This window comes from Bufo gargarizans, chromosome 6 (assembly GCF_014858855.1).
Source record: "Bufo gargarizans isolate SCDJY-AF-19 chromosome 6, ASM1485885v1, whole genome shotgun sequence".
NCBI classification, from domain to species: domain Eukaryota; kingdom Metazoa; phylum Chordata; class Amphibia; order Anura; family Bufonidae; genus Bufo; species Bufo gargarizans.
This window is the reverse complement of record NC_058085.1, coordinates 312,649,623-312,673,150: the sequence shown is the minus strand read 5'-3', so window position 1 is coordinate 312,673,150 and position 23,528 is coordinate 312,649,623. Positions and strand designations below refer to the sequence as shown.

Sequence of the window (23,528 nt, the reverse complement as noted above, 5' to 3'; positions counted from 1 at the left end):
GGCCCCGCCCCCTCGACATTATAACCCCTCCCCCTTCCAACTTGAGTGTCGGACGTGGGAACTTTCCCTGGAGACAGCGACGCCGTTCGGGGGCCTTCACCTGCGCGGGGCATGCCGGGAGGACAGCCATGTCCAGCGGCTGTCAGTCAGAGAACACCTTGCACTGAGGTGACGACAAGTTGGGGAAGACGTGATGTGTGAATGATAAACCGTTTGCCTGCGTTCACACCTGACGGTTTTGTTAGTAACTGCAGAGGAAACCTTTTTTGATTTCCATGACATTTCAGTGGGATGTATTTATAACCTTTACATTTTGTTGTACAGATTTGCCTCCCTTTTTCTCCGGTGTTTGTGTGGTGTACCATGATTTCACTTCCTCGTTACGCCACGTAGACCGTTTTTAACGGCGAGGGAAGGAAACGTGGACTCCGGCGCCTCTAATACGAGGATACGGCTGAGGCGGCCCAATTTAGCCATGTTCGTGCTGGTCCTGTGGTGGATCCTGTGGAGACGCAGGCTGAGGAGACAAGTAGGTGCACGTTACAGCGCCTGCGCCGTCATGTGTGACGTCCGTCTAATGTCCCCTCTCAAACCTTCCCTTCATGTCTCCGTAGGAGCAAGCGAGACGCCGGCGGCACCGCGTCTGGATGCAGAGGATCAGGAGGCACAGGGACAACCGGCAGCGCTTTGCCGTATTTTGTACTGAACTGCGGAGGTAAAGGGACGCATAGTGGCCGACTGGCCCGAATTTGACGGGGGCTGTCCCTGATTTTTGGAGACAGTTCCGGCAAATTTGCACTATCCTGAGCTAAAAATGGGCAGGGCTTACATGCCGTGATACAGAAAACCTGAATTACTAAATAAAATAAAGTCTTATTTCCCCTCCCCCCCCCCCCCCATACCCATACAGCACCTTCATGCAATTTTGCATCCAAATGCAATGTTTTCCTAAAAATATTTTAAAAAAATGTTTGTGGCTATAGGTCTCAATGAAGCAGAACCTGGCGCCAAAAAAACCTCATGCACACGAATGTGTGTCTGTATTTTGACACGTAATCAGCGGTTCCGCAATATACGGGCACCAGCCGCGTGCACACTGTATCACGGATGCGGACCTATTCAGCCAAAATCTGCATAAACTACACTGCCATCCGAATGTACCCTAAAAGTAAACCTAGAAGATGTGCAGAGGCGCTCTACACGGGCCGGAAGAGCCGGGCAATTATTGGGAGGGAACTTTCCTACAGACGATCATTCTCTGGATGCCTGTCCTGTGTAAAGCCTCATGCACAAGTCCGTGTGATACCGGCCTGGATTTCTTCTGAGTGCAGGAGCGCACGGTGTCATTGGTTGCTATGACGCCGTGCGCTCCCTGCTGCCGCCGCAGTACGGTAGGAGACTGGTATAGACGCCGTGCGCTCCTGCACTCAGAAGAAATCCAGGCCGGTATCACACGGACCGTGTTTCACGGATGTGTGCATGAGGCTTAAATGTGCTGCCGATCACCTGATGAGTGAGAAAACGCTCGTTCGTTGGGTGATGGACTCTTTCATGTTTCACATAAAATCAGCGTTTGTTGGCAGCATGTTGCCCTGTGTGAACGGGAGTCTGCCGCCAGCTGGCCATGGATCTGTATGGAGATGAACAGCGGCAGTGATCCTCCGTCCCTAAACAGAGAGGGTGAATGCTGTCTGTAAATGCAGCTAAACCAGCGAGCGATCGTCCCTGTCATTCAGCAGATGATTTTCGGAAAGGAAGTGTTCCTTCCCGACAGTTGGCTGCTTGTTTTGTGAAGGAGATCGCCGCATTTACATACAATGCAGCGATCTCCTCCCAGGGCCGGTGCAAGGATTTTTTCCGCCCTAGGCAAAGATCCATTTTGCCACCCCCTCATGTCACTCACTCACTGACAGACGGACACGCACTCGGACACTCACTGAATGACGTACACAAACACTGACAGAGAGACACTCGCACACACTCACTGACAGAGAGACACTCGCACACACTCACTGACAGAGAGACACTCGCACACACTCACTGACAGAGACACTCGCACACACTCACTGACAGAGAGACACTCGCACACACTCACTGACAGAGAGACACTCGCACACACTCACTGACAGAGAGACACTCGCACACACTCACTGACAGAGAGACACTCGCACACACTCACTGACAGAGAGACACTCGCACACACTCACTGACAGAGAGACACTCGCACACACTCACTGACAGAGAGACACTCGCACACACTCACTGACAGAGAGACACTCGCACACACTCACTGACAGAGAGACACTCGCACACACTCACTGACAGAGAGACACTCGCACACACTCACTGACAGAGAGACACTCGCACACACTCACTGACAGAGAGACACTCGCACACACACTCGGCAACACTCACTGACAGAGAGACACTCGCACACACTCACTGACAGAGAGACACTCGCACACACTCACTGACAGAGAGACACTCGCACACACACTCACTGACAGACACTCACACACACACTCACTGACAGAGACACTACACACCACTCACTGACAGAGACACTCACACACACACTCACTGACAGAGACACTCACACACACACTCACTGACAGAGAGACACTCACACACACACTCACTGACAGAGAGACACTCACACACACACTCACTGACAGAGAGACACTCACACACACACTCACTGACAGAGAGACACTCACACACACACTCACTGACAGAGAGACACACCCACACACACACTCACTGACAGAGAGACACACCCACACACACACACTGACAGAGAGACACACACACACACTCACTGACAGAGAGACACACACACACACTCACTGACAGAGAGACACACACACACACTCACTGACAGAGAGACACACACACACACTCACTGACAGAGAGACACACCCACACACACACTCACTGACAGAGAGACACACCCACACACACACACACTCACTGACAGAGAGACACACCCACACACACACACACACACTGACAGAGACACACCCGTACACACACTCACTGACAGAGACACACCCGTACACACACTCACTGACAGAGACACACCCGTACACACACTCACTGACAGAGAGACACACCCACACACACACTCACTGACAGAGAGACACACCCACACACACACTCACTGACAGAGAGACACACCCACACACACACTCACTGACAGAGACACACCCACACACACACTCACTGACAGAGACACACCCACACACACACTCACTGACAGAGAGACACACCCACACACACTCACTGACAGAGAGACACACCCACACACACACTCACTGACAGAGAGACACACCCACACACACACTCACTGACAGAGAGACACACCCACACACACACTCACTGACAGAGAGACACACCCACACACACACTCACTGACAGAGACACACCCACACACACACTCACTGACAGAGAGACACACCCACACACACACTCACTGACAGAGAGACACACCCACACACACACTCACTGACAGAGAGACACACCCACACACACACTCACTGACAGAGAGACACACCCACACACACACTCACTGACAGAGAGACACACCCACACACACACTCACTGACAGAGAGACACACCCACACACACACTCACTGACAGAGAGACACACCCACACACACACTCACTGACAGAGAGACACACCCACACACACACTCACTGACAGAGAGACACACCCACACACACACTCACTGACAGAGAGACACACCCACACACACTCACTGACAGAGAGACACACCCACACACACACACTGACAGAGAGACACACCCACACACACACTCACTGACAGAGAGACACACCCACACACACACTCACTGACAGAGAGACACACCCACACACACACTCACTGACAGAGAGACACACCCACACACACACTCACTGACAGAGAGACACCCACACACACACTCACTGACAGAGAGACACCCACACACACACTCACTGACAGAGAGACACCCACACACTCACTGACAGAGAGACACCCACACACTCACTGACAGAGAGACACACCCACACACTCACTGACAGAGAGACACACCCACACACTCACTGACAGAGAGACACACCCACACACTCACTGACAGAGAGACACACCCACACACTCACTGACAGAGAGACACACCCACACACTCACTGACAGAGAGACACACCCACACACTCACTGACAGAGAGACACACCCACACACTCACTGACAGAGAGACACACCCACACACTCACTGACATATACACACACCCACACACTCACTGACAGAGAGACACTCGCACACACTCACTGACAGAGAGACACTCGCACACACTCACTGACAGAGACACTCGCACACACTCACTGACAGAGAGACACTCGCACACACTCACTGACAGAGAGACACTCGCACACACTCACTGACATATACACACACCCACACACTCACTGACAGAGAGACACTCGCACACACTCACTGACAGAGAGACACTCGCACACACTCACTGACAGAGAGACACTCGCACACACTCACTGACAGAGAGACACTCGCACACACTCACTGACAGAGAGACACTCGCACACACTCACTGACAGAGAGACACTCGCACACACTCACTGACAGAGAGACACTCGCACACACTCACTGACAGAGAGACACTCGCACACACACTCACTGACAGACACTCACACACACACTCACTGACAGAGACACACACACTCACACTCACTGACAGAGACACTCACACACACACTCACTGACAGAGACACTCACACACACACTCACTGACAGAGAGACACTCACACACACACTCACTGACAGAGACACTCACACACACACTCACTGACAGAGAGACACTCACACACACACTCACTGACAGAGAGACACTCACACACACACTCACTGACAGAGAGACACACCCACACACACACACTCACTGACAGAGAGACACACCCACACACACACTGACAGAGAGAAGAGACACACACACACACTCACTGACAGAGAGACACACACACACACTCACTGACAGAGAGACACACACACACACTCACTGACAGAGAGACACACCCACACACACACTCACTGACAGAGAGACACACCCACACACACACACACTCACTGACAGAGAGACACACCCACACACACACACACACACTGACAGAGACACACCCGTACACACACTCACTGAGAGAGACACACCCGTACACACACTCACTGACAGAGACACACCCGTACACACACTCACTGACAGAGAGACACACCCACACACACACTCACTGACAGAGAGACACACCCACACACACACTCACTGACAGAGAGACACACCCACACACACACTCACTGACAGAGACACACCCACACACACACTCACTGACAGAGACACACCCACACACACACTCACTGACAGAGAGACACACCCACACACACACACACACAGAGAGACACACCCACACACACACACACTGACAGAGAGACACACACACACACACACTCACTGACAGAGAGACACACCCACACACACACTCACTGACAGAGAGACACACCCACACACACACTCACTGACAGAGAGACACACCCACACACACACTCACTGACAGAGACACACCCACACACACACACTCACTGACAGAGAGACACACCCACACACACACTCACTGACAGAGAGACACACCCACACACACACTCACTGACAGAGAGACACACCCACACACACACTCACTGACAGAGAGACACACCCACACACACACTCACTGACAGAGAGACACACCCACACACACACTCACTGACAGAGAGACACACCCACACACACACTCACTGACAGAGAGACACACCCACACACACACTCACTGACAGAGAGACACACCCACACCACACTCACTGACAGAGAGACACACCCACACACACACTCACTGACAGAGAGACACACCCACACACACTCACTGACAGAGAGACACACCCACACACACACTCACTGACAGAGAGACACACCCACACACACTCACTGACAGAGAGACACACCCACACACACACTCACTGACAGAGAGACACACCCACACACACATCACTGACAGGAGACACACCCACACACACACCACTGACAGAGAGACACCCACACACACACTCACTGACAGAGAGACACCCACAACCACTCACTGTACAGAGAGACACCCACCCACACACACTCACTGACAGATGAGACACCCACACACTCACTGACAGAGAGACACACCCACACACTCACTGACAGAGAGACACAACCCACACACTCACTGACAGAGAGACACACCCACACACTCACTGACAGAGAGACACACCCACACACTCACTGACAGAGAGACACACCCACACACTCACTGACAGAGAGACACACCCCACACTCACTGACATAGAGACACACCCACACACTCACTGACAGAGAGACACACCCACACACTCACTGACAGAGAGACACACCCACACACTCACTGACAGAGAGACACACCCACACACTCACTGACAGATACACACACCCACACACTCACTGACAGAGAGACACCACACACACACACACTCACTGACGAGAGACACACCAAACACACTCACTGACACACACTCACTGACAGAGAGACACACACACACACACTCACTGACAGAGAGACACACCCACACACACTCACTGACAGAGAGACACCCACACACACACTCACTGACAGAGAGACACCCACACACACACTCACTGACAGAGAGACACCCACACACTCACTGACAGAGACACACCCACACACTCACTGACAGAGACACACCCACACACTCACTCACTGACAGAGAGACACACCCACACCCACACACTCACTGACAGAGAGACACACCCACACCCACACACTCACTGACAGAGAGACACACACACACACACACTCACTGACAGAGAGACACACACACACACACACTCACTGACAGAGAGACACACCCACACACACACTCACTGACAGAGAGACACACACACACACACACTCACTGACAGAGAGACACACACACACACACACTCACTGACAGAGAGACACACCCACACACACACTCACTGACAGAGAGACACCCACACACACACTCACTGACAGAGAGACACCCACACACACACTCACTGACAGAGACACACCCACACACACACTCACTGACAGAGAGACACACCCACACACTCACTGACAGAGAGACACACCCACACACTCACTGACAGAGAGACACACCCACACACTCACTGACAGAGAGACACACCCACACACTCACTGACAGAGAGACACACCCACACACTCACTGACAGAGAGACACACCCACACACTCACTGACAGAGAGACACACCCACACACTCACTGACAGAGAGACACACCCACACACTCACTGACAGAGAGACACACCCACACACTCACTGACAGAGAGACACACCCACACACTCACTGACAGAGAGACACACCCACACACTCACTGACAGAGAGACACACCCACACACTCACTGACAGAGAGACACACCCACACACTCACTGACAGAGAGACACACCCACACACTCACTGACAGAGAGACACACCCACACACTCACTGACAGAGAGACACACCCACACACTCACTGACAGAGAGACACACCCACACACACTCACTGACAGAGAGACACACCCACACACACACTCACTGACAGAGAGACACACCCACACACACACTCACTGACAGAGAGACACACCCACACACACACTCACTGACAGAGAGACACACCCACACACACACTCACTGACAGAGAGACACACCCACACACACACTCACTGACAGAGAGACACACCCACACACACACTCACTGACAGAGAGACACACCCACACACACACTCACTGACAGAGAGACACACCCACACACACACTCACTGACAGAGAGACACACCCACACACACACTCACTGACAGAGAGACACACCCACACACACACTCACTGACAGAGAGACACACCCACACACTCACTGACATATACACACAGACACTCAATGACAGACACACATACATTTACAGACAGAAAGACAGACATACATACATTTACAGAAAGACAGACATACATACATTTACAGACAGACATACATACATACACTCACTCACTGACATAAATACACAGGCAGACACTTACTCAGTCAAACACTTAAACAATCACCTCCCTGGGGTCCAGTGTGGTGCAGCTCCTCAGTCCTCCAGCGCGCCGTTTAGTATGCCGGGGCCAGAATGACGTCATGTTCCGGCATCACAGAGGGCGCACGAGGGAGGAGTGGGGAGCTGCTAGAACAGCCTCCCTTGCCGCTCGCCTCCTCTCCGGTAATTTACTGGCAGAGCAGGCACCTGCCATCGGGGTAAGCAGGTGCCTGCTCTGCCATATTTAAGAAGGACCTCCACCTCCTGGCCCCCCTGTAATGGCGCTGGGGGCGGCTCAAGAGCCGCTCACCCAGGGCTGTGGCCCCAGTCAGGGGGAGCACACCAGGGCGCCCCCAGCAGGCCGGTGCCCTAGGCGAACGCCTAGTTCTCCTATATGGTTGCATCGGCCCTGTCTCCTCCACAGTATGAGGACTAGGGATCACTATTGCCATCCCTCGTCGATCTGCTGCCCAGAAATCCTGATCGGTGGTGACTGCACGAACGACAGGATCACCCAAAGAACGAGCGTTTTGCATTTGCACGGGCAGATTGTTTCCAATAACCTGGCCGATTATTGGCTCGTGTAAATGCAGCTGTAAAGATCCCTGACCGGCTGTGATCCTTCTGATGTCACAGCTCCCCACAGAGGACCTAATCTGAATCCCCTTTGTGCTCCTGCACAGCCATCTGATAATCCAGTATCCTTCAGATTCCATATTATTGTATTTTTTTTTTTCACATGAACACAGGCATCCACATACATACTGAAAGGTTTGTCTGACTTCAGCAAATGGCATTTATCATGTAGACAAAGGGAATACAAGGCACTTACTAATGTATTGTGATTGTCCATATTGCTTCCTTTGCTGGTTATGACCACCCTGCAATCCAGCAGTGCTGGTCATGCTTGCACACTATAAGAAAAAACACAGGCCTCTCTGGTGGACCAGACCGCAGGAGTGCACATAGGCTGGGACTTTTTACTATAGTGTGCAAGCCCGGGTGGCCGTAACCATGGAAACGAGCAATGTATAATGTGATGGAAAAACGAATCCAGCCAGCAAAGAAGGCAACATGGACAATCACAGTACATTAGTAAGTGTCTTGTATTAACTTTCTCTACATGATAAATGCTATTTGCTGAAGGGAGACAACCCCTTTAAGGTGCATTTACACATACTGACCTTTTGTCTGGATAAATGACTGATGTCTGAATTGGGCTTTGTTCACTATATACACAATATGGCTGACATGCCGTATGGGACGTGTAGTGCAGGATCACCTGCTGTGGTTTGGAAGCTATAAGTACTGGATAGTTGCCTACCGTAGTTGTAGGGATAGTAAAAGAGGAGAAGACAAACTGTCCAAACCACTGACCTGTTATGGTAACTGTACATTAATTATATTAAAAGGGTTGTGCAAGCAGTTTATATTGATGACCTATCCTTTGGATAGGTCATCAATATCTGATCACTGGGGGTCCAAAACCCAGCACCCCTGCAGATTGGCTATTTGAAGTGGAGGCGGCGCTCCATGCGTTCACTGCTTCTTTTTCATTACGCTGCCCATCGTCTCCCTTGCAGCGGCAGCGCTGTGTAATTACAGGTATTCGTTCCATTCAAGTCACAACAGGCAGTGTAATGAAGAGGAAGTGGCAAACTCATGGTGCGCCACCTCCTCTTCAAACAGCTGATTGGCAGGCGTGCCGGGTGTCGGACCCCCACAGATCAAGTATTAATGACCTTTTATTGGTGCACACTAAAGAGTAATAAGCTGCACTGTAATTCATTTAGTAACGTACGGGCTCATGCCCACGAGCGTGCCCCGTGCTGCGGACTGCAAATAGAACATTTTCAATTTTTTGCAGTGCAGAGGCACGGACCGAAGTCCCACTGAAGTGCTTCTGTGGGTTTTCCATCCACGCCTCCGCTCCGCAAAAGAAAGGTGAAGTCCTGTGTTGCAGTTTGCGGACCTATTCAAGTCAATGGGTCCTACGGAGTGCACACGACCGCTGCCCGTATATTGCGGACCAGACATTTACAGTCTGCAATACAGGCACTGAGTGCTTAGGTTTGTGTGCATGAGCCCTTAGTCCATGCACATTGATGGTGTGGGCCTAATCGAGAGAGTGGGTAGTAATGAGAACGGCCTATTCATACCATGCAATGGAACTTGCCCTTTGTCTGAGATAGAAGCGGGTAAAGAGAGAGAGACGGCCGTAATTCCACTACTTTAGGCATTTGGTGAGCTCGCTACTTGAAAGGGGAGGGGGGCATAAGACACTGTACTTGTTGTACCTCACATTGTTCCAATGCCACCGCTTCATTGCTGTCTACTGTTTAGTCAGCTGCAGCAATGACAACACATGACTGCTGCAGCCATTCCCTGGCCTCAGTGGTGTTATGATGACTCACTGAAAGCGGTTCAACTTTAATTTTCTGCCCCCAGTATTATAATAGAGGTGTTGCGCTGTGTTGACATCAATTTCCTGGTTTCTGAGTTGTACCAATACGCACTGCTAGATCTGTCATGTGGCAGATACTATCACCACTCCAGACACCTAGTTATCTTAAGTTACTTTCACACTTGCGGCAGAGTATTCCAGCAGGCAGGTCCGTCGCCGAAACTGCTTGCCGGATCTTTCAAAACTTATGCAAACTGATGGCATTTGTAAGACTGATCAGGATCCTGATCATATGAGGCTACTTTCACACTTGCGGCAGGCTGGATCTGACAGGCTGTTCACCCTGTCGGATCCGTCCTTCCGCTATTTCGCCATACCGCCGCTCCGTCCCCATTGACTATAATGGGGGCGGAGCTCTGGCGCAGCACGGCGAAAGGCTACCGGACTAAAAGTCCTGCATGTCCGACTTTTTAGTCTGGCAGCCTCTCACCGCGAACTGCCATACTGCACCGGAGCTCCGCCCTGTCCCCATTATAGTCAATGGGGACGGAACGGCGGCACGGCGAAATTGCGGAATGACTGATCCAACAGGGTGAACAGCCTGTCGGATCCGTCCTGCCGCAAGTGTGAAAGTAGCCTTACAAATGCATTGAAATGCCGGATCCGTCTTTCTGGTGTCATCTGGAAAAATGGATCTGGCATTTATTTTTTTCACCTTTTTTGAAAGCCGGATCTGGCACTAATACATTCCTATGGAAAAAAAGTCTTCAGTTTTTTGGGTTGGAGATAAAACCGTAGCATGCTGCGGTTTTATCTTTGTCCTGATCAGTCAAAAAGACTGAACTGAAGACATCCTGATGCATCCTGAACATATTACTCTCCATTCAGAATGCATGGGGATAAAACTGATCAGTTCTTTTCCGGTATAGAGCCCCTAGGACGGAACTCGGTGCCGGAAAAGAAAAACGCTAGTGTGAAAGTACCCTAATAATGGGTTTCATTTAGATGGGATCATGCAACCTCCTTTTTTTTTTTTTTTTTAGTCAAATATGTTATTTGTGAGAGAGGTTCTAAACTACAGCCCTGTTATCTTGCCTGTGATGATAATGTGATGACTTCTGGAAACTGCCAGCCTACTGTAAGGTTCAGTGGCCTGAGTGAAAACATAATTTCTGAATTTCTTTTTAACCCCTTAATGCATGTACCTCATTAAGCTTAATCCTTGCATGTGGTATATGCTAAAGATTATATCTATATTTGTTCATAGTGATGCAGACAAATTCTACAACTACTGTCATATGTCAATTTCCGCATTTGATGAACTGCTCAGCCGCCTGCGGACTTCACTGATTCTTCAAAATACTGTAAATGGGGAATACATTGGTGCTGAAGGAAGGCTCATCATCACCCTGCGGTAAAGTTTGCTCTAACACTATCATTATAGGCTAGGACTTTTGCAGGACTTTTTTTGTTCACCAAAAAAATGTTCTAGTCAAAGGGATCAGTAAGGCCTCTTTCACACTGCGTTCAGTGGTTCCGTTTTTTCCGCACAGGTGCAATCAGTTTTGATGTGTTTTTCACACGCGTGGAAAAAAAAAACCGGAAGATTAACACACATCTTCTAGCAACCATCATTTAAAAACGCATTACATCCGGATGCGATGCGTTTTTCACTGAAGCCCCATTCACTTCTATGGAGCCAGGGCTGTGTTAAAAACTGAGACTATAGAACATGCTGCTGTTTTTCCTGAACACAGAAATGATGCGTAAAAACCAGTGCTCATGTGCACAGACCCATCAAAATGAATGGGTCAGGATTCAGTGCGGGTGCTTTGGGTTCACTTCGCGAATTGCACCTACGCGGGAAAACTCACTCGTGTGAAAGGGGCCTTAGGCTCCATTCCTGTTGGTTATGTGCTGAATTCAGCACTTCCGTTATTTTAGTATTTCTGCTCCTATAATGGAAATAAATAGCGCTAATGTAAAATAGCCCTGCTTTGATGTTATCTAGGCATTAGACCAATATATTTTGGCCTCTGCTTAGGCCTCTTTCACACAGGCCTAGGAACATGACAATTATTAGGGATGAAAGTTTATTTGAATGGTCGTTCCCGATAACCGCCATGTGTGCCTCCAGTCACCTGATGAACAAGGAAACGTTTGTCAGTTCATCACATGTTTTATGCATCACCCAAAATATTAATTTATGGGCAGCCCATTGTCCTTTTGTAGACAGGTGTGTGTGCTGTCAAAAAAAAATCTGTGTAGAAATGAATGATCACAGTAGTGCTTGTTTGCCCCTATACAGAGGGGACGAGTGCAGCATGTAAATGGGGCTCACATGATTCGGCAATGATCGGCTGCCTTCAGAACTCTCATAGGGGAGCAGCAGGGGGTTACAGGGCCCACGTTCTCATGATCAGTGGGGGTCCCTATGGTAGGACCACCACCGATCCAATAGTTATATCCTATTCTTTAATAGGAACAGAAGGGGAACCCCAGGCCTGTCTGATGTGTATTCCTATCAGGCTGTGACTCTCCAGCACAGCCTGCTGGTGTCTGTCAGTAATAGCACTGACTTTATAAGCAGTACAATATAATATAGATGCAATCAAAAGAATGCTTGTTAAAGTCCTCTTGTGGGACTATTAAATGGTTTACAAAAAGTTAAAAAAATAAAAATGAAGTTGAAAAATATACCTTTTTCCTAAGTAGATATCATGTAATATGTCCTGTAGAGTGGACGCCGTAAAAAAAAAAAAAAAATGACAGAATTTTAGTTTTTTACTTATTCGCCAGCAAAGACAAAATAAAAAGCTATCAAAAAGTGTTATGTACCCGAAATTTATACCTATGAAAAGTACAAGACATCCTGCTAAAATCAAGCCCTCACACAGCTCTGTAGAATGAAAAATAAATACATTGTGTGTCTTGGGATGTGGCGATGCAAAAAACATTTTCTTTATAATGCAAAAGTAGTAAGAGGTGTGTTAAAAAAAAAAAAGCATTATGGTATCGCTGTGATCATGCTGTCTGAAAGAATAAAATTATCATGTTATGTTATTTATGCAACCCCCCCCCCCCCCCCCAGAAAGAGTTAATAAAAGTTGTGTACCCCAGTAGTTCTGCTTGGTCACTTAGGGTACTTTCACACTAGCGTTATTCTTTTCCGGCATTGAGTTCCGTCCTAGATGCTCAATACCGGAAAAGGACTGATCAGTTTCATCCTAATGCATTCTGAATGGAGAGCAATTTGTTCAGGATGTCTTTAGTTTAGTCTTTTTACCTTTTCAGGACGGAGAATATACCTCAGCATGCTACAGTATTTTCTCCATCCAAAATTCCTGAACCCTTGCCGGATCCGGCATTATTTTCCATTAAAATGAATTAATGCCGGATCTGGCCCCAAGTGTTCCGGCAAAACGGATCCACTTTTGTGGTCTGTGCATGCTCAGACCTTTAAAAATGTGAAAAAGATAAATACCGGATCCGTTTTTCCGGATGACACCGGAGAGACTGATTCGGCATTTCAATGCATTTGTCAGAAATGCCATCCGTTTGCATACGTATTGCCGGATCCGGCAGGCAGTTCCGGCGACGGAACTGCCTGCCGGAATCATCTGCCGCAAGTGTGAAAGTACCCTAAGGCCCAAAACAGGCTGGTCACTAACAGGTTAAAGTATTAAGACATATCAAAAGCTATATAAATTTGGCTTCACTGTAGTCGTACAGATTTTTTTTTCTGCACAGTGAATGACGTAAAAAATTAAACCTGTAAAACAATGGCGCCACTGGGTATTATTCCATCTCCATTCTATTAATAACTTTTTCCAACTTCCCAATACATTGTATGGAATATTATAGAGTACAGCTTGTTCTGCGAAAAAACAAGCTATGTGAATGGAAAAAAAGTAATGGCTTTTGGAAGATGGGGAGGGAAAAAAATGAAAATGTTAAATGGCTGCGCCAGGAATAAGTAAATTATTAGTTTAGAGGGGGCCAATAAGGGGTCTATGTTTTTATGTCTGATAACTAAAATGAAAGAAAACGCACGACTATTAGGACGCCTTCACAGCGCTCCAGATGGCGACCAAAACGGTCGCTAATGCGCCTTAAAATTTGCAGATGGAGTGGACCGCAGCGCTGCAGCTGAAGAGATACTTTTAGACCCGGATCAATATGATACCGGGTCTTACTATTTAAAGGGATTCTGTCAACAAGTTTTGGGCTATAGAGCTGCGGACATTCACGGCTAGATCGCCGCTAGCATGTCCGCAATATACCTGTCCTATAGGGCTGTGTGGTTTTATTTTCTTTAAAAAAGGATTTTAGAGATATGTAAATTAGTCTTGTAGGTGTCCAAGGGGCTAAACGAACCTTCCTGGTGTCCAGGCACGCCCCGCCTGTGAAGGAGCCCAGCACCGCCTATGACCTCCGAATGTCCTCCTTTCGTCAACGATAGATTGCCGTAATCTCGCAATGCGTGAGCTCGCGCATGCGCAGTTCTTTCCCTGAGTCTGATGCCAGCACAGGGAAGGAACACTATACTGTCACTACACAGGCGCAAGCTTGCTCATTGCGAGATTATGGCAATCTATCGTTCATGAAAGGAGGAGATTCGGAGGACATGGACGGTGCTGGGCTTCTTCACAGGCGGGAGTGGCTGGGCACCAGGAAGGTTCGTTTAGCCCCTTGGACACCTACAGGACTAATTTACATATCTCTAAAATCCTTTTTTAAAGAAAATTAAAAGCACACAGCCCTATAGGACAGGTATATTGCGGACATGCTAGCGGCGATCTAGCTGTCCATGTCCACAGCTCTATAGCCCAAAACTTGGTAACAGGATCCCTTTCAAGGCTACTTTCACACTTTCGTTCGGAGCGGATCCGTCTGGTGTCTGCACAGACGGATCCGCTCCTATAATGCAGACGATGGGATCTGTTCAGAACGGATCCGTCTGCATTATATTTAAGAAAAAATTGCATTATATTTCAGAAAAGTGTGACCGTTAGTCAGACGGATCCGTCCAGACTTTACATTGAAAGTCAATGGGGGACGGATCAGTTTGAAATTGAGCCATATTGTGTCAAATTCAAACGGATCTGTCCCCATTGACTTACCTTGTAAGTCTGAACGGATCTGTTCGGGTGTCCGCCTGCTGAGCGGAGCGGAGGCCAAACGGTGCCAGACTGAGGCATTCTGAGCGGATCCGCATCCACTCAGAATGCATTGTGGTCGTAGGGATGCGTTCGGGGCCGCTTGTGAGAGCCTTCAAATGGAACTCGCAAGCGGAGCCCCAAACGCTAGTGTGAAAGTAGCCTAAGGATACTAGGCTGCACTGCCTATTATCTGTTACAGAACATGGCACGCGCTGCTCTCAGAACTCGCTAATGTTCTCCTCAGCAGAACAGAGAAGAAGGAGGCAGTCCCTCCCCCATGTGCCACCGCTGCCACCAATGGACTGGGAGGAGGGGAGGGACTCTGGCCACTGCGCCACCTATGAATATAATTTTAAGTGTAGGCAGCGGGTTTCAGCAGTAGTATCACATACCCGGCACCTGCCCTCTGACATGGCGCTGCGATCCCGGGCAACTAACCCTTTAATTGCCGGGGATTGCAGCGCCATGTCATAGAGGGCGGGTGCTGGGTATGTGATACAGCTGCCAGCACCATCTACCTACACTTAATTTAATGTGTTAATTATATTCATTGGTGGCGCCCCCAACCGCCCCAGTATTATAACTATTATAATTATTGGTGGCGCCGTGGCCACAGGCGTGCCCCCCCCCCCCATTGTTATATTCATTGGTGGCAGTGGCCACAGGGTCCCCTCCTCCTTATTGGTGGTGCAGTGGCAGCTTCTGATCGGAGCTCCAGCAGTGTAATCCTGGGGCTCCAAACGGTTACCATGGCAGCCAGGACGCTACTGAAGCCCTGGCTGTCATGGTAACATCCCTGATGCTGTGTGCACAGAGAAGCAGGGACAGTGTGAAGTCCTATTCACCCTAAGGCCGAATGCACACGGCCGTGAGCGGTCCGTGGTAACACAGGCTGGATTCTTGCTGAGACCAACCAATGATGCCGTGTGCTCCTGCTCTCAGCAGGAATCCAGCCCGTGTTACCACGGACCGCTTACGGCCGTGAAACATGGCCGTGTGCATTCGGCCTCATAGAGATCTATCAGGGTGAATAGGACAAGGGATTAAAAGATCCTAGAAAGCAGATTGTGAGGGGTGGTGCATATATATACATATACAGGTGAAACTCGAAAAATTAGAATATTGTGCAAAAGTCCATTTATTTCAGTAATGCAAATTAAAAGAAATTGTATTAATGCAGCTTAAAATTTTGTGAAAAGGTTCAATATTCTAGGCTTAAAGTGTCACACTCTAGTCAGCTAATTAATCCATACCCCCTGAGCAAAGGGTGCCTTAAAATTGAGACTTTGGGGTTTCATAAGCTGTAAGCCATAATCATCCAAATTATAACAAATAAAGGCTTGAAATATCTCGCTTTGCATGTAATGAGTCTCATGTGTTAGTTTCACCTTTTAAGTTGCATTACTGAAATAAATGAACTTTTGCACGATATTCAAATTTTTCGAGTTTCGCCTGTATGCATTTTAAATTTGGCGACTAAAAATTTAATTTGGCTCCTAAATTTTTCAGGTTAGGAGCCAATGGCTCCTTGATATTTTTTGGGGTCTGGAGCACTGTTTCACATGCAGCAGATTTTGTCACAGAAATTTCTATAACTAAATGTTCTGAAGACACCCTGAAAGGGGATCTGTCACCATGATCTTGTGCTATAATCTGCTGTATTACATGAGTAGTGCTGCAGATAAGAAGTTTAGATAACTGGTTTTCATTTTCCTACTGCCCCCGCTGTCAGAGCTGAAAGCTGTGCTGATGTGCCGTGCATGCGCCCAGGAGTGCTCTCCATTATGTTGGCACAGAAGTCTGGAATGTGTATTTCAGCACAGCTTTGGGCTCTGACAGTGTGGGAACTGGGGGGCATAAGAAAAAATAAAATAAAAAATGGTGATCTAGACTCCTTATGTGCAGATAATAGTCCAAAATCGTGACCGATTCCCTTTAACCACTTCGACATCTGCTGTACATGTCAGGTCTCTAAAGATGGTGCCCGCTCCGAAGCGGAGCAAGCGCCATAGATAGCGGGTGTGTGCTGTTTCATACTGCAGACACCCGTGGCTAATGTCTGCGAACAGCAGTGATGCCGATCAGACATTTAACCTCCAACATGCTATGGTCAAATGTGACCACGGCATCTGAGAAGCCAGAAACACAGAAGTGCACACTTCATGAGCTTGAATGCCTCCCCTGGCAGAGATCGGAGAGGGCGTTCATTCAAAGTAATGAGTCTGAGTCTGTATTGGGCTTCCAGGCTCAATACTTGTATATTACAGTTCAGGCCAGCAGGTGGCAGTACTGAACTGTAATATACCTATTTCTGTATAGAATAATGGATAAAATGATGATTGCATGTTGTGGTCCACTTGGGGACCTAATAAAATGTAAAAAAAATTCAAATTGCTCCCCCCTTTCCCCAAAATCAAAATACTTAGACAATTAAAAAAAAATTAAAAAATCAACATCATGGGCATTGATTGCCATGTGCGTAAACACCCATAGTATTAAAATATTCCAAAAATCCTATCCAATGCGGTGCAGAAAAAAATCACTTTTCCGCCCAAATTTTTTTTTTTTAACAGCAATCAATCAAAAAGTCATACACCCTTCAAAATGGTATTATCAAAAAATACAGCTGGTCACGCAAAAATTGAACCCTTGCACGTCTCCGTAGACATAACTAAAAGATAAGTAATGGGGGGCAGATTACAGCGATCACAAAAAATAATTTGTATTAAAACACAAGAGAAACTGTACATATGTGGTATGAACATAATCAGACTGACCTGGAGAATGAAGAGCACAAGTCAGTTTTACCACATAATGAATGCCGTAAAACAGGGCTAGACAAATCCCAGGCACCAGGTCGCCATGGCGATCAGGAATTTCGTCCTGGCGCCTGGGTATTTGCCCTCACATGGCTGCCCCCAGAAGGAGTTACCCGGGGGCGGAGAGCGGGGTGGACAGGGTGGCATCGGGGGAGCGGAGGAGGTAGGACGCAGTGGGTCCGCATCATGTGGTCGTTCCTTCTCCCTGGCTTTAGTGCAGGGAGAAGGAACGCCCAGGAGAGAAGCTGATGTCTCCTCCCCATTGCTCCGATAGTAATTAGCATATGGAGCAGGAGATGGTAATGGGGCACAGCAGGCGAATGGAGCGGCTCCCAGGAATAATAGTAAGTACTGGGACATCTCTGGGCTCCGCTCTGTGTAGCCTGCTACTTAAAGTCCGGACCCATATAACCCATAATACAGGAGGCAGGTGCCGGCAGCAGAATCGCATAACCGACACCCTGCCGACAAGCTGCGATCAGAGGCCATAACTTTTATTTTATCGTTCGCATAGCCGTATGAGGGCTTGTTTTGTAATTTCTAATGCTACCATTTAATATGACATACAATGTAGCGGAAAGCAGAAAAAAAAAATTCCAAGTGGGGTGGAATAAAAATAAAATAAAAAATTCTGCCACAGTTTCACAGGCTTTGTTTTTACGGCAGGGCTTGACAAATTTCCTTGGAATCTAGGAGCCTTTAAATTAACATATAAAATAAGTCTAGAACCAAACAACATGGGCATTAACAACATATACAGTGGCAGTGTACAGAATCGCACACACATATACAGTGGCAGTGTACAGTACCACACACACATATACAGTGGCAGTGTACAGAATCACAATCGTGAAGTGCGGCACCTGAGGGGTTAACTGCCGCTGATATTCTGCCAGTACACAGTGCGCCCGCCCCTCTCAACCCCCAGTATTAAAATCATTGGTGGCAGTGGCCACAGGGTCTCTCCTCTTCTCATTGGTGGCAGTGGCCACAGGGTCCCCTCCTCTTCTCATTGGTGGCAGTGGCCACAGGGTCCCCTCCGCTCCTCTTCATTGGTGGCCGTGGCAGCTTCTGATCGGAGCCCCAGCTGTGTAATCGCGGGGCTCCGATCGGTTACCATGGTAGCCAGGACGCTACTGAAGCCCTGGCTGCCATAGTCGGCTCCCTGCTGCTGTGTGCACTATGCACAGGACAGAAGGGAGAGTGTGAAGTCCTATTCACTCTAATAGAGCTCTATTAGGGTGAATAGGAAAGGGCTGAAAATATCCCAGGTTCTAGTCCCTAAGGGGGGCTAATAGTTATTTAATAAAGTATAAATAAATAGGTTAAAAAAACACCAAAATATTAAGTATAAATCACCCCCTTTCCCAATTTCACATATAAAATAAATAAACATATCACATATCGCCACGTCCGAAAAGTCCAAACTATTAAAATATAAAAAAAATCTATGCAGTGAACGCTGTAACAAAGGAACAAAAAAATAAATAAATAAAACTGCGCGATTCGCCTTTTTTTAATTTTTTTATGTGAAATGCATGTGGCTTTTTTTTGTATTTTTTTTTTTCCGCGTGCTATAGAGTATTGAAATACTTTTTTATGGTATCCAAATCGAATCAAAAATTTGGTATCGCAACAACTCTACTCTGTACACTGCCGCTGTGTGTGTGTGTGTGCGCGGTTCTGTACACTGCCACTGTGTGTGCGCGGTTCTGTACACTGCCGCTGTGTGTGTGTGTGTGTGCGGTTCTGTACACTGCCGCTGTGTGTGTGTGTGTGTGTGTGTGTGTGCGGTTCTGTACACTGCCGCTGTGTGTGTGCGGTTCTGTACACTGCCGCTGTGTGTGTGTGTGTGTGTGTGTGTGCGGTTCTGTACACTGCCGCTGTGTGTGTGTGTGTGTGTGTGTGTGCGGTTCTGTACACTGCCGCTGTGTGTGTGTGCGGTTCTGTACACTGCCGCTCTGTGTGTGTGTGTGCGGTTCTGTACACTGCCGCTCTGTGTGTGTGTGTGCGGTTCTGTACACTGCCGCTGTGTGTGTGTGTGCGGTTCTGTACACTGCCGCTGTGTGTGTGTGTGTGTGTGTGCGGTTCTGTACACTGCCGCTGTGTGTGTGTGTGTGCGGTTCTGTACACTGCCGCTGTGTGTGTGTGTGTGTGTGTGTGCGGTTCTGTACACTGCCGCTGTGTGTGTGTGTGTGTGCGGTTCTGTACACTGCCGCTGTGTGTGTGTGTGCGGTTCTGTACACTGCCGCTGTGTGTGTGTGTGTGTGTGCGGTTCTGTACACTGCCGCTGTGTGTGTGTGTGTGTGTGCGGTTCTGTACACTGCCGCTGTGTGTGTGTGTGTGTGTGTGCGGTTCTGTACACTGCCGCTGTGTGTGTGTGTGTGTGTGTGTGCGGTTCTGTACACTGCCGCTTTGTGTGTGTGTGTGTGTGTGTGTGTGGTTGGTTCTGTACACTGCCCGTGTGTGTGTGTGTGTGTGTGCGGTTCTGTACACTGCCGCTGTGTGTGTGTGCGGTTCTGTACACTGCCGCTCTGTGTGTGTGTGTGCGGTTCTGTACACTGCCGCTCTGTGTGTGTGTGTGCGGTTCTGTACACTGCCGCTCTGTGTGTGTGTGTGCGGTTCTGTACACTGCCGCTCTGTGTGTGTGTGTGCGGTTCTGTACACTGCCGCTGTGTGTGTGTGTGTGCGGTTCTGTACACTGCCGCTGTGTGTGTGTGGTTCTGTACACTGCCGCTGTGTGTGTGTGTGTGTGTGTGTGTGTGTGTGCGGTTCTGTACACTGCCGCTGTGTGTGTGTGTGTGCGGTTCTGTACACTGCCGCTGTGTGTGTGTGTGTGTGTGTGCGGTTCTGTACACTTCCGCTGTGTGTGTGTGCGGTTCTGTACACTGCCGCTGTGTGTGTGTGTGTGTGTGTGTGTGCGGTTCTGTACACTGCCGCTTTGTGTGTGTGTGTGTGTGTGGTTGGTTCTGTACACTGCCCGTGTGTGTGTGTGTGTGTGTGTGTGTGTGTGTGTGCGGTTCTGTACACTGCCGCTGTATATGTTGTTGATGCCCATGTTGTTTGGTTCTAGACTTATTTTATGTTAATTTTAAGAGGTGTTATTTTTGTCACTGAAAATAAGGCTTTATAAGGTAAAAAAAAAAAAAGGCCCCTAAGTTTTTTTAGCTGGCTCCTAGATTATAAGGAAATTTGTCAAGCCCTGCCGTAAAAACAAAACCTGTGAAACAAGTGGCGGAATCGCGTTATTTTTTTTGTTTTTTCAAATTCCACCCCACTTGGAATTTTGTTTTCCTGCTTTCCGCTACATTGTATGTCATATTAAATGGTAGCATTAGAAAGTACAAAACAAGCCCTCATACGGCTATGCGAACGATAAAATAAAAGTTATGGCTTCGGGAAGGCAGGGAGCGGAAAACAAGTATGGAAATTATTGTGCCAGGAAGGAGTTAAAGGGGTTCTATGGCCTACAGATATTGATCACCTATAAATATCAAATTGGTGGGGGTCCAGCACCTGGAACCCCCCACCAATCAGGAATGTCAGGCTGCCATGGTCTTCAGTATTTGTAGCCCAGAGACCCCCTTTGAAGCAGACTGTGACCCGACAGAAAACTAGAAATTACAAAATGTATCTGACAATGTGACTACTCTTAAAGGGGTTGGTCCATCTCATACTTTTGGGCCAACCAAGAATAGCCAAGCGCGCTGCTCAGCTATTTTCGGCAGTCCCATAGAAATGAATGGAAGATGGCCATGCATGTGAGGTCCACTCTCGGACCATCTCTGGGACCCGCACCTATAAGCCACTGGGGGCATATCCTAGTGATATGCCCCCAATGTGTAAGATGGGCCAAATCCTTTTAAGAGTAGTCTAGTCAGGTTTTATTTTTTTATGATGCAAACATTTAATTTAATTTCTTTTTAGATTCCTGGCAACAGGCGAGAAGTTTGTATCCATGCATCTTCAGTTCCATTTTCGTATATCTACAATCGCCAGCATAGTGAATACCACTTGTAAAGTCATCTGGAGGGATTTGCAGCCTGTAGTCATGCCTACTCCCACCCAGGAGACCTGGTTAGAGGTGGCAGCTGGGTTTGAAACTGCAACCAGCTTTCCTAACTGCATAGGGGCTGTTGATGCTCAACACGTAAGAGTGCTACAGCCCTTGGACTCTAGATCAAGGTACTTGGGTCACAAAAAGTACTTTTCTGTGCTTGTGTTGGCGGTGGCGGACACAAAGTGTAAGTTTGTTGCCATTGATGTTGGTTCTTATGACCGTACCGGGGACTGCAGAGTGCTGGATGCATCACAAATACAGCAGCGAATCCTCCAGGATCAAACCTCGCTCCCACCACCACGACCATTTCCTGGAACAACCGATCCTGTCCCCTTGGTTATGGTTTCAGACTATGTGTTTGCTGTGACGCCTCCCCTTCTGTGTCCGTACCCATGGCACGGGCTGGATAATCGAAGGAGGATGTTTAACTGCAGGCTGAGCTGTGCATGTCAATATGTCGAGTCCACTTTTGGAATTATGGCTGGTAGATGGCAAGTCTTCTGCTCCACTATGCAACTGGATGTGTCCACGGCAGAGTCCGTCATTAGAGCGTGCTGTGTCATTCACAATTACGTGCGCGACTATGATGGCGAGGAAGCAGACCTAAACACCCAGATGCCCTATATTGGCGTTGGTATTGGTTGGAGCTACAACAGGCCGCTTGGCAACGGACTGCGCATAAGGGACAGCTTTGCTGACTATTTTGTCAGTCCTGAGGGCGCGGTCACCTGGCAGTTTTCCTGTCTTGGCGATAGTCACGCTGATCTGCACTAATATGTCTCCTCATTCAATGTTAAATTCCTTTGTTTGTTCGTTCGCTCATTCACAGATTTTTATTTTTTCAGTTGAACGAAAACTGATATATATTTAACTTATGTTTGAAATGGGAAAAACATGAAAATATTTAATAAATGTTATATATTTTTTTTCCAATCATTTAAATTTACAA

At 48.2% G+C, this 23,528-nt stretch overlaps 1 protein-coding gene across 2 annotated transcripts; it reads left to right on the top strand.

Annotated features, from left to right (window-relative positions):
- The first annotated feature begins 33 nt into the window (after positions 1–33).
- On the top strand, positions 34–23,528 carry LOC122941823 (protein ALP1-like). 2 transcript variants are annotated; one of them, XM_044299280.1, is made up of 5 exons: positions 34–168; positions 325–529; positions 615–715; positions 11,806–11,952; positions 22,447–23,528. In XM_044299280.1, the coding sequence occupies exons 2-5, from the start codon at positions 476–478 to the stop codon at positions 23,351–23,353; spliced, it is 1,209 nt and encodes a 402-aa protein (XP_044155215.1). In that variant the 5' UTR covers positions 34–168; positions 325–475; the 3' UTR covers positions 23,354–23,528. The 2 variants fall into 2 exon arrangements, with proteins under 2 accessions (XP_044155215.1, XP_044155216.1); XM_044299281.1 differs by having other exon boundaries at positions 101–240.

Bases quoted from the DNA above. Each gene is read 5' to 3' on its own strand.
- LOC122941823 (XM_044299280.1), top strand. From the start codon at position 476: ATGTTCGTGCTGGTCCTGTGGTGGATCCTGTGGAGACGCAGGCTGAGG. The intron at 716-11,805 runs GTAAAGGGACGC...ATTTGTTCATAG, and splicing joins TTTTGTACTGAACTGCGGAG to TGATGCAGACAAATTCTACA. The intron at 11,953-22,446 runs GTAAAGTTTGCT...ATTTCTTTTTAG, and splicing joins AGGCTCATCATCACCCTGCG to ATTCCTGGCAACAGGCGAGA.